The sequence below is a fragment of the Xylaria bambusicola genome (assembly GCF_022495145.1).
Source record: "Xylaria bambusicola strain CBS 139988 unplaced genomic scaffold F5B22scaffold_69, whole genome shotgun sequence".
NCBI lineage: Eukaryota > Fungi > Ascomycota > Sordariomycetes > Xylariales > Xylariaceae > Xylaria > Xylaria bambusicola.
In genome coordinates this window covers 14,835-33,799 of record NW_025953622.1, presented here as the reverse complement: position 1 = coordinate 33,799, position 18,965 = coordinate 14,835, and the positions used below count along the sequence as shown (strand labels likewise).

The 18,965-nt window shown below is 49.3% G+C and overlaps 8 protein-coding genes across 8 annotated transcripts; 4 read left to right on the top strand and 4 right to left on the bottom strand.

The window, feature by feature from the left end:
• F5B22DRAFT_497074 (mitochondrial import inner membrane translocase subunit TIM10) lies at positions 1-736 on the top strand. The gene is made up of 2 exons (XM_047972418.1): positions 1-321; positions 433-736. The coding sequence occupies exons 1-2, from the start codon at positions 224-226 to the stop codon at positions 620-622; spliced, it is 288 nt and encodes a 95-aa protein (XP_047825906.1). The 5' UTR covers positions 1-223; the 3' UTR covers positions 623-736.
• Positions 737-2,085: 1,349 nt separating this feature from the next.
• F5B22DRAFT_626784 (P-loop containing nucleoside triphosphate hydrolase protein) lies at positions 2,086-3,799 on the top strand. The gene has a single exon (XM_047976274.1). It carries the CDS (start codon positions 2,575-2,577, stop codon positions 3,385-3,387), a length of 813 nt encoding a protein of 270 aa, XP_047825905.1. The 5' UTR covers positions 2,086-2,574; the 3' UTR covers positions 3,388-3,799.
• Positions 3,800-4,241: 442 nt separating this feature from the next.
• On the top strand, positions 4,242-6,620 carry F5B22DRAFT_497024 (glycosyl hydrolase family 76-domain-containing protein). The gene has a single exon (XM_047972417.1). It carries the CDS (start codon positions 4,428-4,430, stop codon positions 6,309-6,311), a length of 1,884 nt encoding a protein of 627 aa, XP_047825904.1. The 5' UTR covers positions 4,242-4,427; the 3' UTR covers positions 6,312-6,620.
• On the bottom strand, positions 6,584-8,414 carry F5B22DRAFT_497013 (ER lumen protein retaining receptor-domain-containing protein). The gene is made up of 4 exons (XM_047972416.1): positions 8,084-8,414; positions 7,939-8,023; positions 7,604-7,878; positions 6,584-7,548 (listed from the first exon to the last, which is right to left on the bottom strand). Exons 1-4 carry the CDS (start codon positions 8,093-8,095, stop codon positions 6,856-6,858), a joined length of 1,065 nt encoding a protein of 354 aa, XP_047825903.1. The 5' UTR covers positions 8,096-8,414; the 3' UTR covers positions 6,584-6,855.
• Positions 8,415-8,503: 89 nt separating this feature from the next.
• Positions 8,504-11,381, top strand: F5B22DRAFT_496945 (uncharacterized protein). Its single transcript, XM_047972415.1, has 4 exons — positions 8,504-8,752; positions 8,816-10,424; positions 10,474-10,644; positions 10,696-11,381. Exons 1-4 carry the CDS (start codon positions 8,727-8,729, stop codon positions 10,933-10,935), a joined length of 2,046 nt encoding a protein of 681 aa, XP_047825902.1. The 5' UTR covers positions 8,504-8,726; the 3' UTR covers positions 10,936-11,381.
• A 283-nt stretch (positions 11,382-11,664) lies between these two features.
• On the bottom strand, positions 11,665-12,505 carry F5B22DRAFT_651461 (uncharacterized protein; the record flags this gene model as incomplete). The annotated part of the gene is made up of 3 exons (XM_047979465.1): positions 11,665-12,260; positions 12,321-12,372; positions 12,428-12,505. 3 exons carry the CDS (start codon positions 12,503-12,505, stop codon positions 11,665-11,667), a joined length of 726 nt encoding a protein of 241 aa, XP_047825901.1.
• Positions 12,506-15,200: 2,695 nt separating this feature from the next.
• On the bottom strand, positions 15,201-16,720 carry F5B22DRAFT_626774 (uncharacterized protein). Its single transcript, XM_047976273.1, has 2 exons — positions 16,063-16,720; positions 15,201-15,900 (listed from the first exon to the last, which is right to left on the bottom strand). The coding sequence occupies exons 1-2, from the start codon at positions 16,561-16,563 to the stop codon at positions 15,436-15,438; spliced, it is 966 nt and encodes a 321-aa protein (XP_047825900.1). The 5' UTR covers positions 16,564-16,720; the 3' UTR covers positions 15,201-15,435.
• Positions 16,721-16,882: 162 nt separating this feature from the next.
• On the bottom strand, positions 16,883-18,930 carry F5B22DRAFT_626768 (ribosomal protein S17-domain-containing protein). Its single transcript, XM_047976272.1, has 7 exons — positions 18,782-18,930; positions 18,709-18,730; positions 18,371-18,446; positions 18,252-18,318; positions 17,925-17,984; positions 17,723-17,773; positions 16,883-17,661 (listed from the first exon to the last, which is right to left on the bottom strand). The coding sequence occupies exons 1-7, from the start codon at positions 18,789-18,791 to the stop codon at positions 17,465-17,467; spliced, it is 483 nt and encodes a 160-aa protein (XP_047825899.1). The 5' UTR covers positions 18,792-18,930; the 3' UTR covers positions 16,883-17,464.
• Positions 18,931-18,965: the final 35 nt, after the last annotated feature.

Below are 18,965 nucleotides of genomic sequence, written 5' to 3'. Positions count from 1 at the left end.
GGGACCTGCAGATGGGCTTTTTTTTAATTCTGCTGGCTCAATGACCAATGGCATAATGATTATCCGCTACACCGCCTTCCCATTACGGTATTCGGAGGCTTGGTTTGACAGCAAGTCGTAGCAGCAGCTTTGAGCAGGCCAATGTCTAGCAAAGATACACCGTCCAACACAAAACCCAGGCAGTCCAGTCCGAATTCTCTAAAACCATTACGTATAGCAGAAAATGTCGTTCCTAGGACTCGGAAGATCCCAGCCGTCGTCGGCAGAGAAGATCGCTTCTGTCGAGGCTGAAATGAAGCTACTCACTGAGATGGCTAGCCGGTAAGTGCAGCGAGTGTCGAACGCCCACGACCATGCACTGCAAACGTTACTTTACCCCATAAAGCACCAGTAAACACCAGAGGTCGATGCACTGACAGTGTCTTTTACTAGCCTCACAAAAGCGTGCCAAAAGAAGTGCATCCCCACCGACTATCGCGAAGCCGAACTTAACAAGGGCGAGGGCGTCTGCCTCGATCGCTGCGCCGCCAAATTCTTCGATGTGCACATGAAAGTGTCAGAACAGCTTCAGCAAGAATCACAAAACAGGGGTGGAGGCGGTGGCTTCGGCTTCGGCGGTTGAGCTTGTAAAACACATCACGATGACGGAATGAAACCATGCGGTGCCGACACGGCACACACCTGGAACTGGAATTTCTCGGGCAGAGTCTCCGATACCACCATGACTGTACGATTATAGCGACACCAGGGTATGCGATGATGAATTGGCATATCTAATACCCGAGAGCTTCGTGGGAGTTGAGGAAAGAGGGCTTCGTATTGTGCTAGAGCATTCTGTAATTTATATTTTCAACCTGGGGTCACCCGGAGAAGGCTGGATAATGGAATGATTCCCCTCTGCGAATTAATGCCGTCTAACTTTCTGAGTAGATCAGTAGATCTAAATTGAAACAAACCAGGGAACCGCAAGGCGTCTACAAGCTGCAAATCAACGCATGCAGTCGTTGCTTTCAAGTTGAAGAGGATGCCCTTGTGATAGAATTCGTTATGTGGGTGATTGGAACTTATTTCGGTCAGGGATGAAACTGCTTGTAATGGAAAAAGACGGATGCAGGGGGTATATGTCCTACGAGCTCGACTATGCTCTAACATAGGAGTTTGGCTTACAAGACTACTAACACAGATCTCCGAGGCATCCAGATTATGTACATTCTTAGATAAACTACCTAAAGTACACTGTGACCGACGAACATTGGGCCAACCTACAGATGGTCATCAGTTAGTCCCATATTTGCGACTATGCAAATGCCTACCTATGTACCTACATAATGCCTAAGCTTATTCAATGAAATGACAGCAAACAGCCCTGGAGTTCTTTATGCGTCACCTTGATACGAAACGGAATTTTAAGCAGAGAACGTTCGTAAGCCAGAGACCCAAAGCAGGGGCTTCCCCGGATACTGCTCCAAATTTCGACCATGATTATAGCTAGAGAACCCGGACAACTATGTATCAGTTGTTAGAGGCTTTCCATGATTGGCAATTCGAGCCGGATTTAGGCCCTGGATATCATTATGAATCTTTCGTGGTCGCGTATTCTCCGGGCAGATCCGGGCAAGGCAAGTTACTATTCAATCCGGAAGAGGTACAAAGGGCAGAGATCACTTACGTTTACTAGGAATCCTTGTTGAAGGGAAATAATCGCAACACTCTTGACTCAGGCTCTGCTCAGGCCGACAGTTCAATCAGATTACTTAAGACAAAGTAGACTCAGACTGAATTACACGTTGCATACAACTCTTTGACCAATTCGCCACAATGTTTGAACTGGGTGTCAATGTCAAGAACCAACCCACTAATTCAGTGGTTGTAGCACAGTTGGGGTGCATCACAGCGGGTTGCTTGTTCCCTTGTTGGGCCTGTAGGGAACTCCGGGCAGATCCGGGGTTCGGTGAGTTGTGTGCTACAGTTAGTGGGACCACCTAAGGACCACACCTAAGGACCACCTAAAGGCACCCAAGACACGCCTTGCAGCAGCTCCCCAACAAGCTTAATCAACGGGAAATGCACGTCAGCGCTACAGCGGGAGGCAACACCGAGACTCGGGGTTGGACCTGGTGAGAGTCAATTGCTCTAATCCCCGCCGTCAATTGCGCGGTCGTGCCACTTTCACTCCCACTCTCGCTTCGCCTCCTCAACCCACCTCTCCATCAAGTCCTATCGTTTTGCAATCTTGACAACGAAGCGTGTGCGATACAATGAACATGGTTTGATTCTTTACTCGGGATCCGCCTGGGTCTGTCCCGTTATCGTCACGTCGAGCCTTGGACGCATTCGCCCCTCGGTCGCCGGCCATCTGAGTTGGGGAAATCATTCGACTCGGTGACATTGTCCATTGCCTTCTCGATCCTTGCATCGCATCGCTGTGGTAAATAATAATATAGGCTTTACCTTGTTGATTTCGACTTCGCATTCAACCGATCCGACACACACTCGGCCGCTCTCCGAGCCTCTCACATTGCTGCATCTCCGGACGTACCGAAACATCGATTGATTTGCCTGGTTCTGCATACTATGCGCCTTCGCCGAGCGGCTCGTGTGATCCTTGTCGGCGCGCCCGGTGTTGGGAAAGGCACCCAGTCCGAACGTCTACTTTCGCGCTTCCCTCAGCTGTCAGCCATTTCGTCCGGAGACCTTCTCCGCCACAATGTCAAGAACCGCACCCCCCTCGGCATCAAGGTCGAGAAGACCATGAAAACCGGCGGCCTGGTCCCCGATGACATGATTCTTCGCTTGATCACCAATGAACTTTCCCAGCGCGGATGGATCTCAAACGGCCAGCCTAGCTTCATGTCCTTTACTTCCGCCGCTCCGGGTGATGGCGCTTCTGCCATCGACATTGCGGCGGATTCACCTATACCAGGCCTGGACACAGACCCAAGTGCAGGCGCAAGTCTGTCGCGCCAAGCTTCCGAGGACCCAACAGCCTCGTTTCTGCTTGACGGGTTTCCACGCACTGCAGTCCAGGCTGAGCGACTGGACGATATTGTGCCTATTAATTGGGTAGTGTCACTCCAGACACCGTTTGAGGTGGTTATGGAGCGCATATCGTCAAGATGGGTGCACGAGCCGTCTGGCCGTGTATACAACACCACATTCAATGCGCCAAAAGTGCCAGGCCGTGATGACATCACGGGCGAGCCCCTTGTACAGCGCGTCGATGACAGCGAGGAGGTCTACCGGGCACGGTTCCAGAAATTCCAAGAGACTAGTGAACCTCTATTGGAGCATTATGCCAAGAAAGGCGTTTTGTGGGAGGTCCATGGCCTCAGCAGTGATGAGATTAGCCCTCAACTATACCGGGAATTCGAGAAACGGTTCCTTTGATGGAACCGGTATACTAGCTGCAATGAATCATTGCATTGAATAGTGCGATCTAGGATGCTCATGTACATTGTGTTGTAGAATGTACAGCTTCAAGGAACGTCGATGGGTAGCGGAGTACTCAACAAATCCGCTCGGAACTTTAAAGAAACAGAAGCCATGGCAATGATATAGACGATTGTCTTGTGTACAAATAGGAAGGAAATACCTACTCTCTTGATGGACGGCTACATACATAGTCTGGAAGCATTGGGTATACCAATACACCTATCACCCCTGCTTTAGTTCACATTCTCTAGCTTGCTGTGCTTCATATACCTAGTACCTACATATAGTTTATTGAAAATGTAGCCGACAAAAACTCTCCGTCTACAATATCTTGCGATTCATCCTCCTAACGGAAAGTTAATACATGCCCACATACCTGCCCACCATCACATGGAGGTGAACCTTGAGCGGCGAATTCGTACATATGCCGGCTAACCTGGTTAAGATTGGCGCAAAGTACCCCGCCGCAGCTTGATCTGAAACATGGGGAACGCAAGGGCGCCTCAGCTGAGTAGATGGGGCTACCAGTATGACATCGCTGTCTTAGAGATCAGATCATCTTACCCTCCACCGTGCTTGTCAACTTCAAGTGACACTACAGTGTTGTCCAAGATTTGTCCTTAAACCTGTCGAATCTGGCCATTTAGATTTGTTTTTGGCCACATGAGTTGTAGTATTGTGTTGTTCTGTGTTCAGTAGCAAGAGGAGTACTATTTTTGGGAATCGGCTTTGTTAATTCCTCGTTTGGTATTTAGACTCGTGCATGGTCGTGCCTCTTCTGCAGATTCTCAAGTCTAGAGCGGCCCTGACTGGATTTCTTGATCTGATTTCTGTTTTCGAACTGACTTTGGATATGTTGACATGTCCCTGTCAGAGATCCCATCAAATGCCCTGTGTTTGAACACGCCAGCCCTCATCACAATATATCATAACTCAGCCCTCCATCTACGCTGGCTCATACGGCTGCGACTGAAATCCTAAAAGTGGCCGCTACGATGTTACGAATTGCGCTGGCATGGTTCCTTTGCGCATCGGTGGCAGTTGGGTTGAGTCTGCCTGATAAGTGTACCGTGTTTTCAAAGTCACAGAGCGAGTGCAATCCAGTCGCGCCAGCAAGCTTTCTGCCTGCTTTCCTAGATGATGCACCAAAAAGCAAAACTAGGTCAGAACATTCTGGCGGAAGCAATTTATTTGCGGACCTTGTGAATGCGCTGAATGTCACACAATCGGAATTCTTCGCTCCCTGGCTGGGCACCTGGCCCGATGCCATCGACTGGACAGCGGCCGTGATAGGCACACACGTCTCAGGGGTCACGCGCAGTATATCGCAAGACTCGATATTAATCAACTCAAATGACCACAATGCTGTTGACTGGAGGTGGACATCTAACTTGGTCGACAAATACTTTACCCAACTTGTTGGCTACTACTTCGGCCAAGATGCCTTCGCCATAAGGAACGAAGCTTACGATGATATCCTCTGGGTAGTTCTGGGCTGGCTCGAAACGATCAAACTCGTCAATGCCCACGACGAACTATATTTCACACCGGTTAATGCGAACCTGTCTCAAGCCTCACCAGGGAGCGCTGATGGGGCAACTGATGGAACAACCAACCAGCCCTATCATGGAACCACATGGCTTCCGACATTTTCGCATCGGGCGCGTATATTCTGGGATCTTGCCTCGCGAGGTTGGGACACCAAGTTATGCAACGGAGGAATGATCTGGAACCCCCGGTTACTGCCATATAAAAATGCCATCACCAACGAGCTCTTCATTGCCGCCTCCGTTTCGATGTACTTCAATTTTCCCGGCGACGACAACGAATCGCCATTCAGTGACCACCCTGACAACTTCAATCCCTCTGACCCAGATTCCGACATATCCAGTGGACCCCGTGACGCTAGGTATCTGAAAGCGGCCGTCGAAGGCTACAGATGGCTACGTAACTCTAACATGACAAATGAAAAGGGGCTGATAGTCGATGGCTTTCACATTAGCGGATATCTCGACGAAAACAACAACAACACTCGCTGCGACGCTCGTGACGAGATGGTCTTTACGTACAACCAAGGCGTTATCTTGACTGGCCAGCGCGGCCTATGGGATGCGACCGGCGCGCCATCATTTCTCAAGGACGGTCACCGTTTGATTCAAAATGTGATCAAAGCCACGGGTTACGATCTCAAGTCAGACAGTCCCATCGAAGGCCTCCCGGAGCTAAAAGCCGGCGTCCTTCCTCGCTGGCACGGGCTAGGACGACTGGGAATCATGGAGGAAGACTGCGACGCGAGCGCAACCTGCAGCCAGGACGGACAGACGTTCAAAGGGATCTTCTTCCACCATCTCACGGCCTTTTGCGCGCCCCTCGAGACGCCGCCCGCAGAGCTCGGATTGCGAGTCCATGAAGGCGCCTTCACACAGATCAGCAGGTCTCATGCCGACGCGTGCAAATCCTACCGCGGCTGGCTGTGCCACAATGTCCTCGCTGCGCTGGAGACGCGAGACGCGTCGGGCCGCTTCGGACAGTGGTGGACGGCGGGGACTTGGACGGGCGCGTGGCCGACGCGGGCGGATGACGGTATCCCCGATGTGCCCAACGCTACTGATTACCGCAACTCCGGGGTCCCTGACAACGCCGTGTGGCGCAGTAGCGCGTCGATGCTCGCACCTACGCAGACACCGCGGATATATGGCGCGAGGAAGGATCAGATACCGCTTGGCGGAGACGCGGAACAAACCCCCCTTGGGACCGTGAGAAGGCGACAACATCATGCGAAAGACCCGAACGACCGTGGTCGTGGACGGACTGTTGAGACGCAGAGCGGAGGGTTAGGCCTTCTTCGGGCATACTGGCACATTTCACGGATACCGTAGGACGGTCTCTGGGAATTTGTGTTTGACGGGATAGGGTCATTTATTTTCGTAGAAAGCAAGTATATGTTTGAAGTAAGCCTTGGCTTCTCGATACTAGGTATTCGGATACAAGTCCGTAGTCAAATTGGCAATATTACACGTAGCTGCGACTTGTGCAAGAAGTGTTAAAGGTGGTTAATCAGGACTAGCTAGACCGTTTTCCTACCTTCGGTCTCGTTTCTTACGTCTAGATTTGAGCAAGACGCTGAGACCTACAAACTAGGGCACGAAAACACATTATTTCGATAAGTGAACTCTGCCAAGTGTGATCAAAATACTCAATACACTAGTAATCCTGCGAATATCGTACAGATTGCGTCTTATTGGTCGCTTATGTTTATGCTCTCAGTTTTGACTCCCATGCGCCCCGTCCTACCTAGAAAAATGGGGAATAAATGATCGTTTAGTTTGTGGATAATTCCAGGAAGTACTCTATTTAGCAGGATCTCATGTTCCTGCAAGAAGTCGATTGCCGTATGCTCGAACTCATTATACGTCTGGGCTGTTAGTTATTCCGCCATTCATTCTCATTGTTCACACCAGGAGGTACGTTCTTGGCTGAGTTTGTGTTCGATCCTGATGGGGTCGCCACCTCATCATCATCGTCATCATCGTCATCCTCAAGAGCTCGTGCAAACTCATCAGGATCCTTCATTTTGGCATCTGGATCGACCCTTCCCGCAATCTCATCAGTTGGGTCGTGATGTTGCTCGTGCTCGAGCGTCGTGTCGTCGGCACTAATTGATATACCACGGGCACCCCACTTTGATCTCCGTTGGGATGAGGTATTGCCGTGCTCGTCTCCACCTAGAGCTGGAGCACTCTCCTCATCCTCTTGATCGTTCTCGAAGTGCTTGTTACCGAAGATGCGATTAAGGAGCCAACCTCGCCGAATGTCATCTGCATCGACGATGCCGCCATATCGAAGCTTAACCCTTTGTCGCGTGTAATATACCCAGAAGAAATCGAAGTAGAGTGCCGTTTGGATGATGCCGAAGATAACAGACACGGCGTTGGGCTTCCGATCGTTCGGGTCTAGCTCTCTCCATATCCAGTTGAGACAATACAGAGCGCGATAGGAGCCTAGGGAAATGAGGTAGAATGAATCGATGACAGTTGGGACATTCGTTTGTCGAAGGAGAAGCAGTTGAGGCAAGACACAGATCGATTCAAGTATCTGAGAGAAATCCCAAACCCACTGAGAAGATAGTTAGTCGCAGGGTCAAGCAGCGAGCGTAGAAAATAACACGAACCGTGAAGAAGGACCATTGCTCCTTGCCCTCAAAGATAAGCATCACAAATGGAGCTATTAATAGCGACCCGGCGAGGATCGCAGCTCCTAGCTTCCAAGCCACCTCGCGCTCCCTTGTTCGTGGATAGAGCCAGCGCATGATAGCGATGATATAAATAGAGGAGAGGATATAAAACAGCTTGAAGAAGTAATTCCATGACGACGTTTCCGTGAATATATCGGTGTATCTAGAGCAGAAAACAACAGCATATAGGACTTGAGTAATCCACGAGACACCTAAGGCCAATGATTAGCTTCTGCAATGGTGATCCGTGACTGTTTCTGAGGCGCAAGTACCTTCCGCGCTTCGGTTGCGATGAATGGCATATATGATGATAACCTTTGACAGGAGATGAGAGACATCTCCCAGGATGCGGAAGATCTAATAACAAGTCAGAACACTGGGCTTGAAAGAGGGAGCTATGCGCCATGCGCGACGCACGTTCCAGCCCATCTTGCCGATTGGTACAACCTATTACGACTACCGCGATTCGATGCTGCGAGACGAGAAGAGGCCTGTGATGAATAGCGTATCAAGAAGTCCGGGCTCACATATCAAGAGATGCGCGGCATAATCATACGAAGTGGAAAGGACTTAGTTGACTGCGCGATGGTCGGATGCCTGTTCCGAGTGGCAGGTGACGATGTCGCCGTCTCAGGTCTCAGGTCGTACTGTTAGGGGCTGAACGCTATCTAGGTAGGTAGCTCCAATCACGCTGCATTACCTATTGCATTACGTAGGTATGTTCTGGGCCACACTTGCCCCGACAGTTCAGCTGTGGCTTAGTCAGGACATTGCCTAGGCAGTTACACAATAGTATAAGCCACAATTATGGTGGGGTTGAGCTCGGCGCGTATCTACGACGCGTCACATCTAGCATTTGGATATATTGCGTACGCCAATCAGCTTGCGTGTGGTGAGCTATTATAAAATTGCTATCAGGGTTGTTCATGCTTCGCAATGGTTTCGTATTATACTGAAAATAGAAAATCACCGTTGTGACTGTCATGGCCACCAGTAAGTCTCAAATCTGAGCGCTATCGAACTTAGCACTAACCCAACATCATTAGGCCGAGAAGAGCGCATGCAACAGCGCATGCGAGGAGCTGGGTACAGTTTTCTGTGCTTTTCTTATGTCTTACTACGTTGTCTATCCTAATGCGGTCTAAACAGACGTCATGAAGTTGGCGATGATTCCTTTGGCTTCGTTTTGCCCGTTGCTGAGACCTCTCCCGATCCATCTCCTTCATTGCCTCAGATACGCTCGGAGCCTAACACCTCTGCGAAGCGGCGGCGACTGAACAACAATCATGGGTCAGCAGATTCGCAACCGTCGAGCGCCTCAACTGCGACAAGATCTTCAGCACGACTCAGTAGTGGGCAAAAGTCCGCCCAGATCAATGCAATCCACCAAGAGGTATCACGAACAAGCGGTTGGCCGCAAGTTTCGCCACCCACAACGACGAAAAGAATTTCGGCCCGGCTTAGTACACTGGATCTGAACCCCGGCGATAGACCCCAGGATGGCGTCATCAATGGTACTCACAGCGGCTTGCCAGCTTCTGACATAACCATGGGAGAACCCCAGGAGCAGGGAGACTCGGAGACGTTGCTGAATCCTACTCCGCGACGGGTTTCGGGACAATCACGAGGATCGGCGGCATCAAGAGTTTCGGATGTATCTATGGTAGACTTTGTGGAAGAAGTTACGGAAAGCCCTGCCACAGCTCCCGGCAGTGGCCGTCGCCGCCGTATCGAACAAACAGACGCCGTGACTCAGAGTACGAAATTGCAAAGGGTAGTCATGCAAGAAGAAGAAGCAGGACTTACAGGTGAAGTAGCGACATCTTCGCCATTAGTACGGAAAGCTAGGCAAAGCATGGCAACGGTGGGTACTCTTTCTGGAAGGACAACAAGAGCAAGTGTACGGCAAACATCCTCGTCGCCAGTTGAGTCGCTTCATGGATCGTCGCCCCTTGCCCGTCGATCTCGCCAGAGTAGTAGCACAGCAGCGGCAGATTCAGTCAGGTCTACACGGAGCCAGCATCTGCAAACTACCCCTCAGGCCGCCGAACTTTCTTCGCCTCCAGATGCTGCAGGTACTAGAAGTCCTAGGAAGCCTCATCTGAAAGGAAAGATACCAGATACCATTCTTGAATCTCCCTACGAGATTGAGGATAGCGGGGACGATAATCAACAAATCGAGGCTGAGGCCGAAGTTGAAGCCGAGGTTACGGCTGATCATGAAGAAGCTGAGGAAATTGACGACCTCGAAGCTGCCCAACGAATAGGTCGCAAGCGTCCTAGAATCAGTCCTCGTCGGAAGCAGCTATCCGGCAATGCGGGTAGTGTTGACTCTCCGAGTGTCGGGGCTGAGCAGTCTGGCAGAACGAGCCGATTAAAGCGAAAGAAAGTCAGCCCTGTGAAGCAAGCACAACCAAAGGCTATCAAGGAGAAGAAGAAAAGGCCCTCAGTGAGACGGAAAAGCAATGGAGATTCCATCCCCGTCACTGTTCAGAGATACACAAAACCATTACGACGCAATGAGGAAGATGCAGATGAGGATATCCTCGATGCCGACATCCCTTTTACTGATCACAAGTCTCCCAATATCGTTGATGTGGTACTACAGATGTGTGAGGAGTCACTTGACAAATACCTCACAGCCCTACATGAAGAAGCCAACCAAGCAGATGGATCAGCGGATAGAAAGATGTATAGGACAAAGCTACGAGTCGTAGAGGCATTTCAAGAGGAACTACGGACACGACTGCAGACACAAGTAAGTTGTCTCCATTTTCGTGCTATCATATGTGAACTAATCTATTTAGACCATTGCCCTCGACAATCTCCGCACGCTTAAGAAGCGGGTTCGCGCAGCGCAGAAAGAAAAGGTTTCACTTCGTAACGAAATATTGAGAATCCGTGCTGAAAGGGAGCAAGTAGCTCTCAAGATGGACGCTGTCAGGATGCGACACGAAACCGCCAACGAAGAATTGCTAGTGGGTTTCTCGTTCCTTTCCTTTAATACTACGACATACTGACTGATCCAGTATCAATTGGGATTATCCTCTGCCATGGACGATATCGAATTGGCTGTCGAGAACGGGAAGATGGCGCCTCCACTGAATCCAAAAGAACACAAAGTCGCCGAGTTGGCAAATCTAGACATCTTGATTTCTCAGATCACGAACCAAGTTAGCGCGACAGGTGAAGGAGGCGGAACTCTTAAACAAATCAAAGACTTCAACATGTTTCTTGAACGGGCTGCCATCGCGCTCGAGGGCAGGTGATTGAAACATGTGTCTTGAAGAATTTGGTTTACGAGCTGTCAGACACGATGAGACGAGATCATGATAATGTTGGGTTGTAACAAGGGTTTGTTACCTTGATACGCCAGTTGGTTTTGTCTGACTACCAAGGCGCATATCGGTGTTTCGGCTTGGGCTTCACTAGCCACGGTCTGCATGAGCAGACACTACAATAAAAATCAAGGACGATGGATTAAAGCGTTCGGAATCGGGTCAAACCCAAAGTATGATAGGCCAGGATAAAGCCATTTGAATAGCAATTTTCTGAGAAACCTAAACCAGCAGTGGAAAAACCTCTGTGCTTACACCTCTGGCTCCTTTTGATTCTAGTACGTTATGTTGCCGTCATATTGAGTTGGAAGTTTGTTACATGTCGGATATGATGGATATAGCAAACATGTCTCATGATGCATCATTGTTAAGGGAGCAAAAAACATGATAGCAAAGGGGGTTCCGCCTAACCCCCGTGTACAACACCCATTTGCCAATTACTGGGCCTGCGACGGTGGCCTCGCTGAGACGATTGGGGTCTTGCCCGCTACGACTACCTAGCGTACAATGTTACTGCACCACTAGGTCCTACGAACATGATCAAAAACATGTTTCGGCCTATAATTTATAAATGCTGAGGTTATTTCAAACTCAATAGCTACTGGTTAACAGGATTGTAAACAAACAACGCTCCGTGCTAAGCAGTACTATCCCGATTGGCTATTCCTCCTTAGGGTCCTCATGAATTGTGTGACATATTGAAGGTATTGATGATTTTAGTCTGATTGGTACAATTCGTTGCTCATGTACAGTTCTATCATCTAAGCGAGGTTCATCATCATGCCCGAGATCGTCCGTAGCCATTCCCTTTCCCTTGTCTTGTTCACCTTCCTCTTGTTCCACCTCTTGGTTGTCATCGGGCACATCCTTACACTCGTCTTCTGCCTCGCCTGGGGGAGTTTTAACCCGTAATACTGCCTTGGTTTTTACAGCCGATTTCGCCTTGGACTTTCCCTTGCCGCCGGATATAGAGGAGCCTGAAAGCCTCTGGTCCTCTTCTGCGTTCAATGCACGCCAGGTGTGGTTATTTGTTTTCTGGGTGTTGACATTGGGGCGGCTACCCAGACTCTTATCAGAAATATGACTACGGCTAAGATCAAATGCAATGCTTTTTTTGCGCTCCTTGGGTTCCTCGGGTTCAGTGAGTGGTGGAGAAGATAGCTGATTCAAGTGGAGGAGAGACAACTTTGACGGGTTCCGACGTCCTCCAGGCCAAACGGTTGGTGTTGGGGAAGGAGGTGGACTCGGGGCTTGGACTTCGCATAGACTCTAGCAGCAGCCCTCCTGGCATGCGCAAAGCCCACAGCAGATTTCACACCCTGCTTCCTCCCCGCCTCGGAGGGACATATCGGGCTGAGGCTCGGCGGTCTATCACATTAGTTGAGACGCTATTTGTTGGTTATGTAAACGGAAAGGAACATACGGGCTGTTGAGTGACGATGCCAGAGGTCGAGGTCATCTCCATTGGAGCCTGCTGCTGGGGTTCTTGAGGAGCTGGCATGATGGCTATCGCTGGGTGAGAAATCAATGCAGGTAAGTAGGTATAATAAGACAGTTGTAGCACTCAGATACGTGTCTGATGGGCGTTGATGGTTTCTATGGCGAGAAAGCCTTCTATGGTTTGTCTAGGTAGATGTGGACGGGAATAATGAGAAGAAGAAAAGAGGTCTCGAACTCGGAAGGCAGAGCTGAAACAGCATCACCTTTTATACTTACACAAGAGCGAGAACGAGGGGCGGTTATGACGGCACGGCTGGGGCAACAGCACACTGCCAGTTCTCCTGTTCAGCTTCAATTGAACATGTAGGTACCTACTTACCTAGCCAATACTTGACGAAGTAGAGGTAACCCTTCCCTTCCCTCCTTATTAGGTGCTGTCCACTATGAGGTAAGATACCACTGTCTAAAGCAGGTACCTACTAGATACATACAGATACCACGCTGACCACCCACCTCCATCATGACATACACCTACCTACGAAGCATGCCGGGGTCTCCTTCACTGCTAGTTAGCCTAGGTATTACTTCCCAGTTTCGATCAATCTTATCTCCTAGGGAGGTGCTGTTTGTTATTGACCGCCGCCACTTACGACAGAAGCATTGAAGGTGGCTGGAGCTTCAGGATAGAGCTTCTGGTTGGAGGGTTGGGTTGTGTTGTGTTGATGTGCTAGGATGATTTGTGCCAGATAGACGCATGATCAGCTGGTCAGGGATAGGACAATGCAGGAGGCCTGCGCGGTTTAATCAAACAGCGCTTCATCTACCTAGGTAGTATCTTATCCTGTCCTGTCTTGTCCCGTCCTTCCCAGGGTATTGACCAAACGTACTAATTAAATTATAGAATCCGGGAATACGGGTGACAGACGTAAGCTCCCTTTTAGCAGTCAATAGCACAGGGATTGATTGGCCACGAGCCCCGTACCCGCATGCTTACTGGACGCCGTCTGATTTAGGGCAGCGCACCCCGTTGGGGAAGAGACGACGAAGGTATCGAGAATGCAGCGGTCTGCCAGGTGATGCGCTGTGCTTCGCTGTTCAGTCTGGATGAGCCGGTTGATTTGACCGGGCTGTGTCAAGCTTTGTGGCTCTGCCGGCCTGCGCCGGTATCTATACTTGCGTGGATTTACCAACCTAGACCGTCGCTGCAATACCACCTCACTGCATTGCCTAGTAGGGCAACTCCCAGTAGCTGTTCATCACGAACCAATTGCTGCTTGTGGTTGAGATGTTGTCAGGCCATAAAAGTGGATTTCCGGCAGGTTAGCAGGCATACGTCTTCCTGCATCTTCCTACATCTTCCTAGCTACCTGATGCATTCCCGACAGTACATGTAGGTATTTTCATAAAGGGATCGTGGACATTGTGGACCTGCTTGCAATGTATTTCAAGTTCTTCCTGGGTAGGCTGTGCGAAAGCCTCAGGATACATTCTCTTATATCGCTATGTGATAGATGCTTGGTCCTCAAATACTATACACATCACCCACCAAAGTTTGCCCATATCTGATGATCTGTTAGCTACTATACACTAGAAAACATATAGGCACCTATAGCAGCTATCTGTATGTAGCCATATATCCTATACACCTCCTCTGAGGTGCTTAATGGTAGCTTAAATAACCCTTATTTTCTATTAATCCTAGGTATGTAATCACCACCTTGCTCAACCCATCATACTACCCCTAGCCATAACTTGGTTACGCCGTGTTATCGCGTATTCCTCCAGTGATCATGCCCTAATCATAATCCTGGTCCCAATGGTCCTGCTGCATCTTCACTTTTCATGTTGAGCTAACATTCAAGATCCCGAAATGCGTGTACACAAAGATCAAAGATGGCATGTCGTTGAATCTGATAAATCAAGCATTCGCCCCATCTCTTGGCAATCTCTTGGCCGGTGCTTGGCGAACAACCCAAGTCTTTCCTCAATCAACGACCTGCCGAGCCTGCCTAACTAGCTACCTCTAGGCGATGAGCCTTTCGCCACTCTAGATTTCAACCGAAGGTGTAGGTATCTAATAAGCTAGGTGCTTTATATGATAACCCCTCGGGAAGGATTCGGGACGCTATACAATTCCGGCAATAATTACCTCCTCCTTGGTTTGCTGTGAGACAGCTACGAGTGATTATATATATATATGTGTGTGTGTGTGTGTGTCTTCCTACACTTAAGCTATGGCATTCGATGTAATGCTACTCGTTTTCTCGCGAAATCTGAGGTCTTTGGCTACGGTCTATCCTCTTGGGCGGATATGCTGCTCAAGTGTTCATGGCTTATTGTCGTGGATTATCTTGCGATAGATCCCGTAGTACGTAGTGGGAAGAGAGATCGCCAGGGATTAGTTAGGATTGTCGAGGTAATCTGTAAAAACCATAGAACACGGGGCCTAGCTTGTAGGTATATGTAGGAGGCGTGGTTTATATAGATGCTTTATTATCTTGTGCTGTTTGCATTAATGACGATCGTTCTTCGAATAAGAGTGGGAAGGAGCAAGCTGATTCCGCGGGTCTTTGAAAATAACACCACCAACTACAAATTGTAGCAGACCTCTGAGGTGTAGATTCAAATCCATCTTCTAGGGAGTAGAGCCAGTCTCGTAAACTGCTACATACGGAACAATGCATTAGTGTCCATCCTGCTGCTTAAGTAATAATGAACGTCTGTAGTGACATCCGAGATCTTGTAAACTGGTATCATCCAATGGTATAACCTGACCTTGATAACTGATTCATTTATCTTGATATTTGGTATCATTATTGGAGAGCAGGTGGACCACAGCCTATATACAGTATTATACAATCATTTTCACTCGTCAGTCCATAAGTTCACACCCAGAAGGTCTGCTGATACCTCGTCGATGCTGCAACCTTCATCCTGCTTGTAAAGCCACACTATATCATAAGCGCCTCGATGTGCTTCAACCAAGAGACGCTATTTCTTCTCCTGGTTATCGCTATTGCTGTTGCCGCCAAATGCCCCTGCAACCTTGTCCCACATGGTCTCCTCGCCCTTCTGCTTTCGCATCTGCCGGTCCCGTTCTTGCTGCTTCCACAGCCCTTCGACTTTGGATGCGACCTCGGCCTTGGCGCGCAACTCGCCCTTGTACGCCTCCTCTTCTGCAGCGCGGTCTTCTTCCGCGACCTTCTCTAACCTTGCCTTCAATGTCTCGTGCTGTTCTAGTGTCAATTCGGGCTCCGGTGTGGTAGCGTTGGCCATTGATCTTGGCACAAGCGGTGCAAATTTCGGTATCGGCCGCCCTTCTTTCTTCGCCGTTTCCATTTCGGCTTCTTGCTTCAACATGCGGTGGTATAGCGCGTCAGCGTGCATTTGGATGTCTTCTTCGGTTTGGGGGGATTGATCGAGGGTTGAGAGATACCCGAGAGCTTTGAGTAACCTCTGAAACACTCGGTGTTAGTCATTTGTTGTTGAGAGCTCAAGAATGAGGTCATTCGTCGCAGGATTAATAGCACATGAAGTATGTGCAGATGATGAAGGGGAGAAGGTCTTCAAGACAACAGTAGCGTAGTCTTTAAACTTCTCACGAAGGGTAAAACGCACCGTCTGTGTCATATAGCATCGTTCAAACTTCTTGACTTGATCTCGACACATGGTCAGACGTTCGCTCATAGACGGATTTGTCATGCAAGTGCGCCAATCCACCTGTTCGAGGGCGCAGTTCTCGAGGGCGGCCCGGCCAATCTGCGCCTTGCGCTCCTTATAGCCCTCTAAGATGTCCATCAATTTCTCGTGATCAGTCTTGGTCTCGGCTTCGACCTCCGCTAGCGACCGATACGACTTCCACAGGTGCGCATAGCGGCCATCCTGGAATTGGCTCTCCTTAGGCACCGCAGGTTTGCTATTGCTCTCTCCCTCGCTCCCATGCTCGGTGTTTGGTATTAATGATCCGGCATCGCTAGATTTCGGCGCCGACGGCGCATTGCCGTTGCTGTATTTGACGGGCGATTCTTTCTCGAGGAACTCGCGGAGCTTTGGGTCCAGCTTTCGTAGCGGATCATCGGCGCTCGTAGTTGAGGCCCAGAGACTGTCCCACCAGCCCATTGGAGCCGTTGTAATGTCCAATTCTCTTCCTAACCTATTTGAACTGAGCACGCATTATCGGGGTAGTTTCTGGCGATTCGTTGTAACTCCGTGGCAGGGTTCAGAAATCATGGAATACCGATTTGTGCTTATCGATAGATATACAATAGAGATATTGAGTTATCGCGATAACCTACACGGTGACTGTCCCATGAGGAGTGAAGTTGCGTGTAGCTACCTAGATACCTATATATATATAACTAGCTGTTATCTAATAGTAATTTACTATTCTTCTAATGTCTAGTTGGGAACGGATGTCTTTGGATTGTAGAAGTGGCCATAATATGAAAAGTCAATCTTGTTCTTGTTAAGTCACAGTCTTACTTTTAAGGAATTTCAAATCTAAGTAGGTATATATCTAAGCCCCGGCAACTTGGTATGAGTTTGATCACATTGTTTCTTCTCTATGTTGAGTTCGATTCCACATTCGAGTGCATACCTTCTATTTCCGAGCACAGGTAATGCCTACAATTCTTTCACTGTAGTCGGCACAAGAAAATCAATATGCATCTCGAGGCAGCGGCGTAGATAGCCAGCCAATAATTCAGGAGATATCCATGTGTGAAGTAGCTTTTTCTGCATACTTGCGTTAAACATTGGAATCTGATACCTTCAACTGCAGCATGTTTGGCATATATATCACCAATCTCATATACACCGAAAACCACCTCGGCGCTCAAATTCACCCGAATGCTTCGTCAAATACATCAGACGTCTCGTGGTGTGGTATTCTTTTTTTTGCATTTCAGAACTACCAGCGTGCTCCGTGCCGCCGTTTTAGCCTATGAACTGCCCGTTCCGAAAATCCGTATCATGAAGAACCGTGAAGAAACAACGCCATCGATGCCCGTGGTCCCTAAATTTAGAACTTGCTGAACTTCTTAACCGCCTTGCCAGTACGAGGAAGTACGCGAAGAACGTTGAATCGTACGGTCTTGCTCAGGGGGCGGCACTGGCCAACGGTAACGTGGTCACCCTCCTCAACACGGAAAGCGGGCGAACAGTGAGCCGCGATGTTCTTGTGGCGCTTCTCGTATCGGGCATACTTGCGGATGAAGTCTAACGCAATATTTAGCCGTCCATCTTCTCAAAATATCAAGATAGGGGTAGGAGTACTCACGCAAGTATTCACGTCGGATAATGATAGTTCTGTGCATCTTTGTTGAGACGACTGGAGTAATTGGTGTCAGTGATTATTTTTCGTCTCAGACGGGAGAAAATTTGAAGCGTTCTTGGTGGTCTCGCGACATGGTGTCGCGCTCATAGACAAGGATGTTCTTCACGAGCGCAGGAGGTCAAAAAAGAAAACGGCGGGAACATACCAGTTCCGGTGAGGATTCTGCCACGGATGGATACCAGTCCAGTGAAAGGGCATTTCTTGTCTGCAAACGCAAGTTAGCCAATGCCCACAACTACGACATTCGAGCCACAAAGTTCTTGGGCCCGGAACACCGCACTGCCAAAGAGATTCGATATGAGATGCTTCGTCCTTTCTAACACGGTGCGCGCGTTACAAGACAGAGCCCTGGGATGGAGCCCATAGAAAGCCTATCCGCCATAATTCATCCTCCGTCGCGCAATGTTCGGGTGCAAAATGTCTGCGTGATGGTCTTGTTGACAAAGTTCGAGAGAATAGAGATCCGACATACCAATGTATGAGCCTTCAATGGCGGTACGGGGGACCTTGAAGCCTAGGCCAACATCTTTGTACCATCTCTGCATCAAATTGTGAGTCCATGTTCCCCATCAATTGTCGCATAGCACACACCTTTCCTTGCTTTCCGGGACGAGCCGACTTCGTCTTGGACTTGGAGTTGAGGAAAATCGGCTGCTTCTGGAAAGCACTGCAGAAAAAAACCGAGAAATTAGCCAGGCATGTTTACGCAATGCGCATGCTCTCTAGAGCAAAATCTGACGGTCGCTGGGAATCCCTCCAGACCGGGGTCCGACGGTCGTTCGAACAGTGGTTTGGCGAATTATACATCATAGATGACACAGTTCATGCCGTATTCGATCAGGTGTAGCTAAGGATGACTTTCGTCGGGGACTGAGGTGACCGTCGTTGGGAATTGGGGGTTTGTTGGGCCAAGTTAGAGCTTCTCTTACCGCTCGGACTGCACAGTGAGTTCTACACCAAAGTTAGCGAAGAGTCTCGAGAATGAAATAGAGCAGAACAAACCTGTAGCCATTTTTGCGAGATTTTGTCGAGGTCGCAAGGAAAGGTTGGCTTCGTGATCGTGTAGTGAGTTGGGCGATGGGCGTTAGGAATCGCGGGACAACAGGTCGCAGCCGAAAAATGGAGGAGTGTGAAATCTGAGGATTGTGTGGGCAAAAATTCGGCTGTGCAGGACTACAGTGGAGCT

Coding starts and splice junctions, on each gene's coding strand:
- F5B22DRAFT_497074 (XM_047972418.1), top strand. CDS start 224: ATGTCGTTCCTAGGACTCGGAAGATCCCAGCCGTCGTCGGCAGAGAAG. Junction 322..432: donor CTCACTGAGATGGCTAGCCG/GTAAGTGCAGCG, acceptor GTCTTTTACTAG/CCTCACAAAAGCGTGCCAAA.
- F5B22DRAFT_626784 (XM_047976274.1), top strand. CDS start 2,575: ATGCGCCTTCGCCGAGCGGCTCGTGTGATCCTTGTCGGCGCGCCCGGT.
- F5B22DRAFT_497024 (XM_047972417.1), top strand. CDS start 4,428: ATGTTACGAATTGCGCTGGCATGGTTCCTTTGCGCATCGGTGGCAGTT.
- F5B22DRAFT_497013 (XM_047972416.1), bottom strand. Junction 7,879..7,938: donor TCGCAACCGAAGCGCGGAAG/GTACTTGCGCCT, acceptor CATTGGCCTTAG/GTGTCTCGTGGATTACTCAA. Junction 7,549..7,603: donor AGCAATGGTCCTTCTTCACG/GTTCGTGTTATT, acceptor CTATCTTCTCAG/TGGGTTTGGGATTTCTCTCA.
- F5B22DRAFT_496945 (XM_047972415.1), top strand. CDS start 8,727: ATGCAACAGCGCATGCGAGGAGCTGG. Junction 8,753..8,815: donor CAGCGCATGCGAGGAGCTGG/GTACAGTTTTCT, acceptor CGGTCTAAACAG/ACGTCATGAAGTTGGCGATG. Junction 10,425..10,473: donor GGACACGACTGCAGACACAA/GTAAGTTGTCTC, acceptor TAATCTATTTAG/ACCATTGCCCTCGACAATCT.
- F5B22DRAFT_626774 (XM_047976273.1), bottom strand. CDS start 16,563: ATGGGCTGGTGGGACAGTCTCTGGGCCTCAACTACGAGCGCCGATGAT. Junction 15,901..16,062: donor GATGCTATATGACACAGACG/GTGCGTTTTACC, acceptor CGAGTGTTTCAG/AGGTTACTCAAAGCTCTCGG.
- F5B22DRAFT_626768 (XM_047976272.1), bottom strand. Junction 18,319..18,370: donor GTCCCGGAAAGCAAGGAAAG/GTGTGTGCTATG, acceptor AATTTGATGCAG/AGATGGTACAAAGATGTTGG. Junction 17,985..18,251: donor CATTGAAGGCTCATACATTG/GTATGTCGGATC, acceptor TTGCGTTTGCAG/ACAAGAAATGCCCTTTCACT.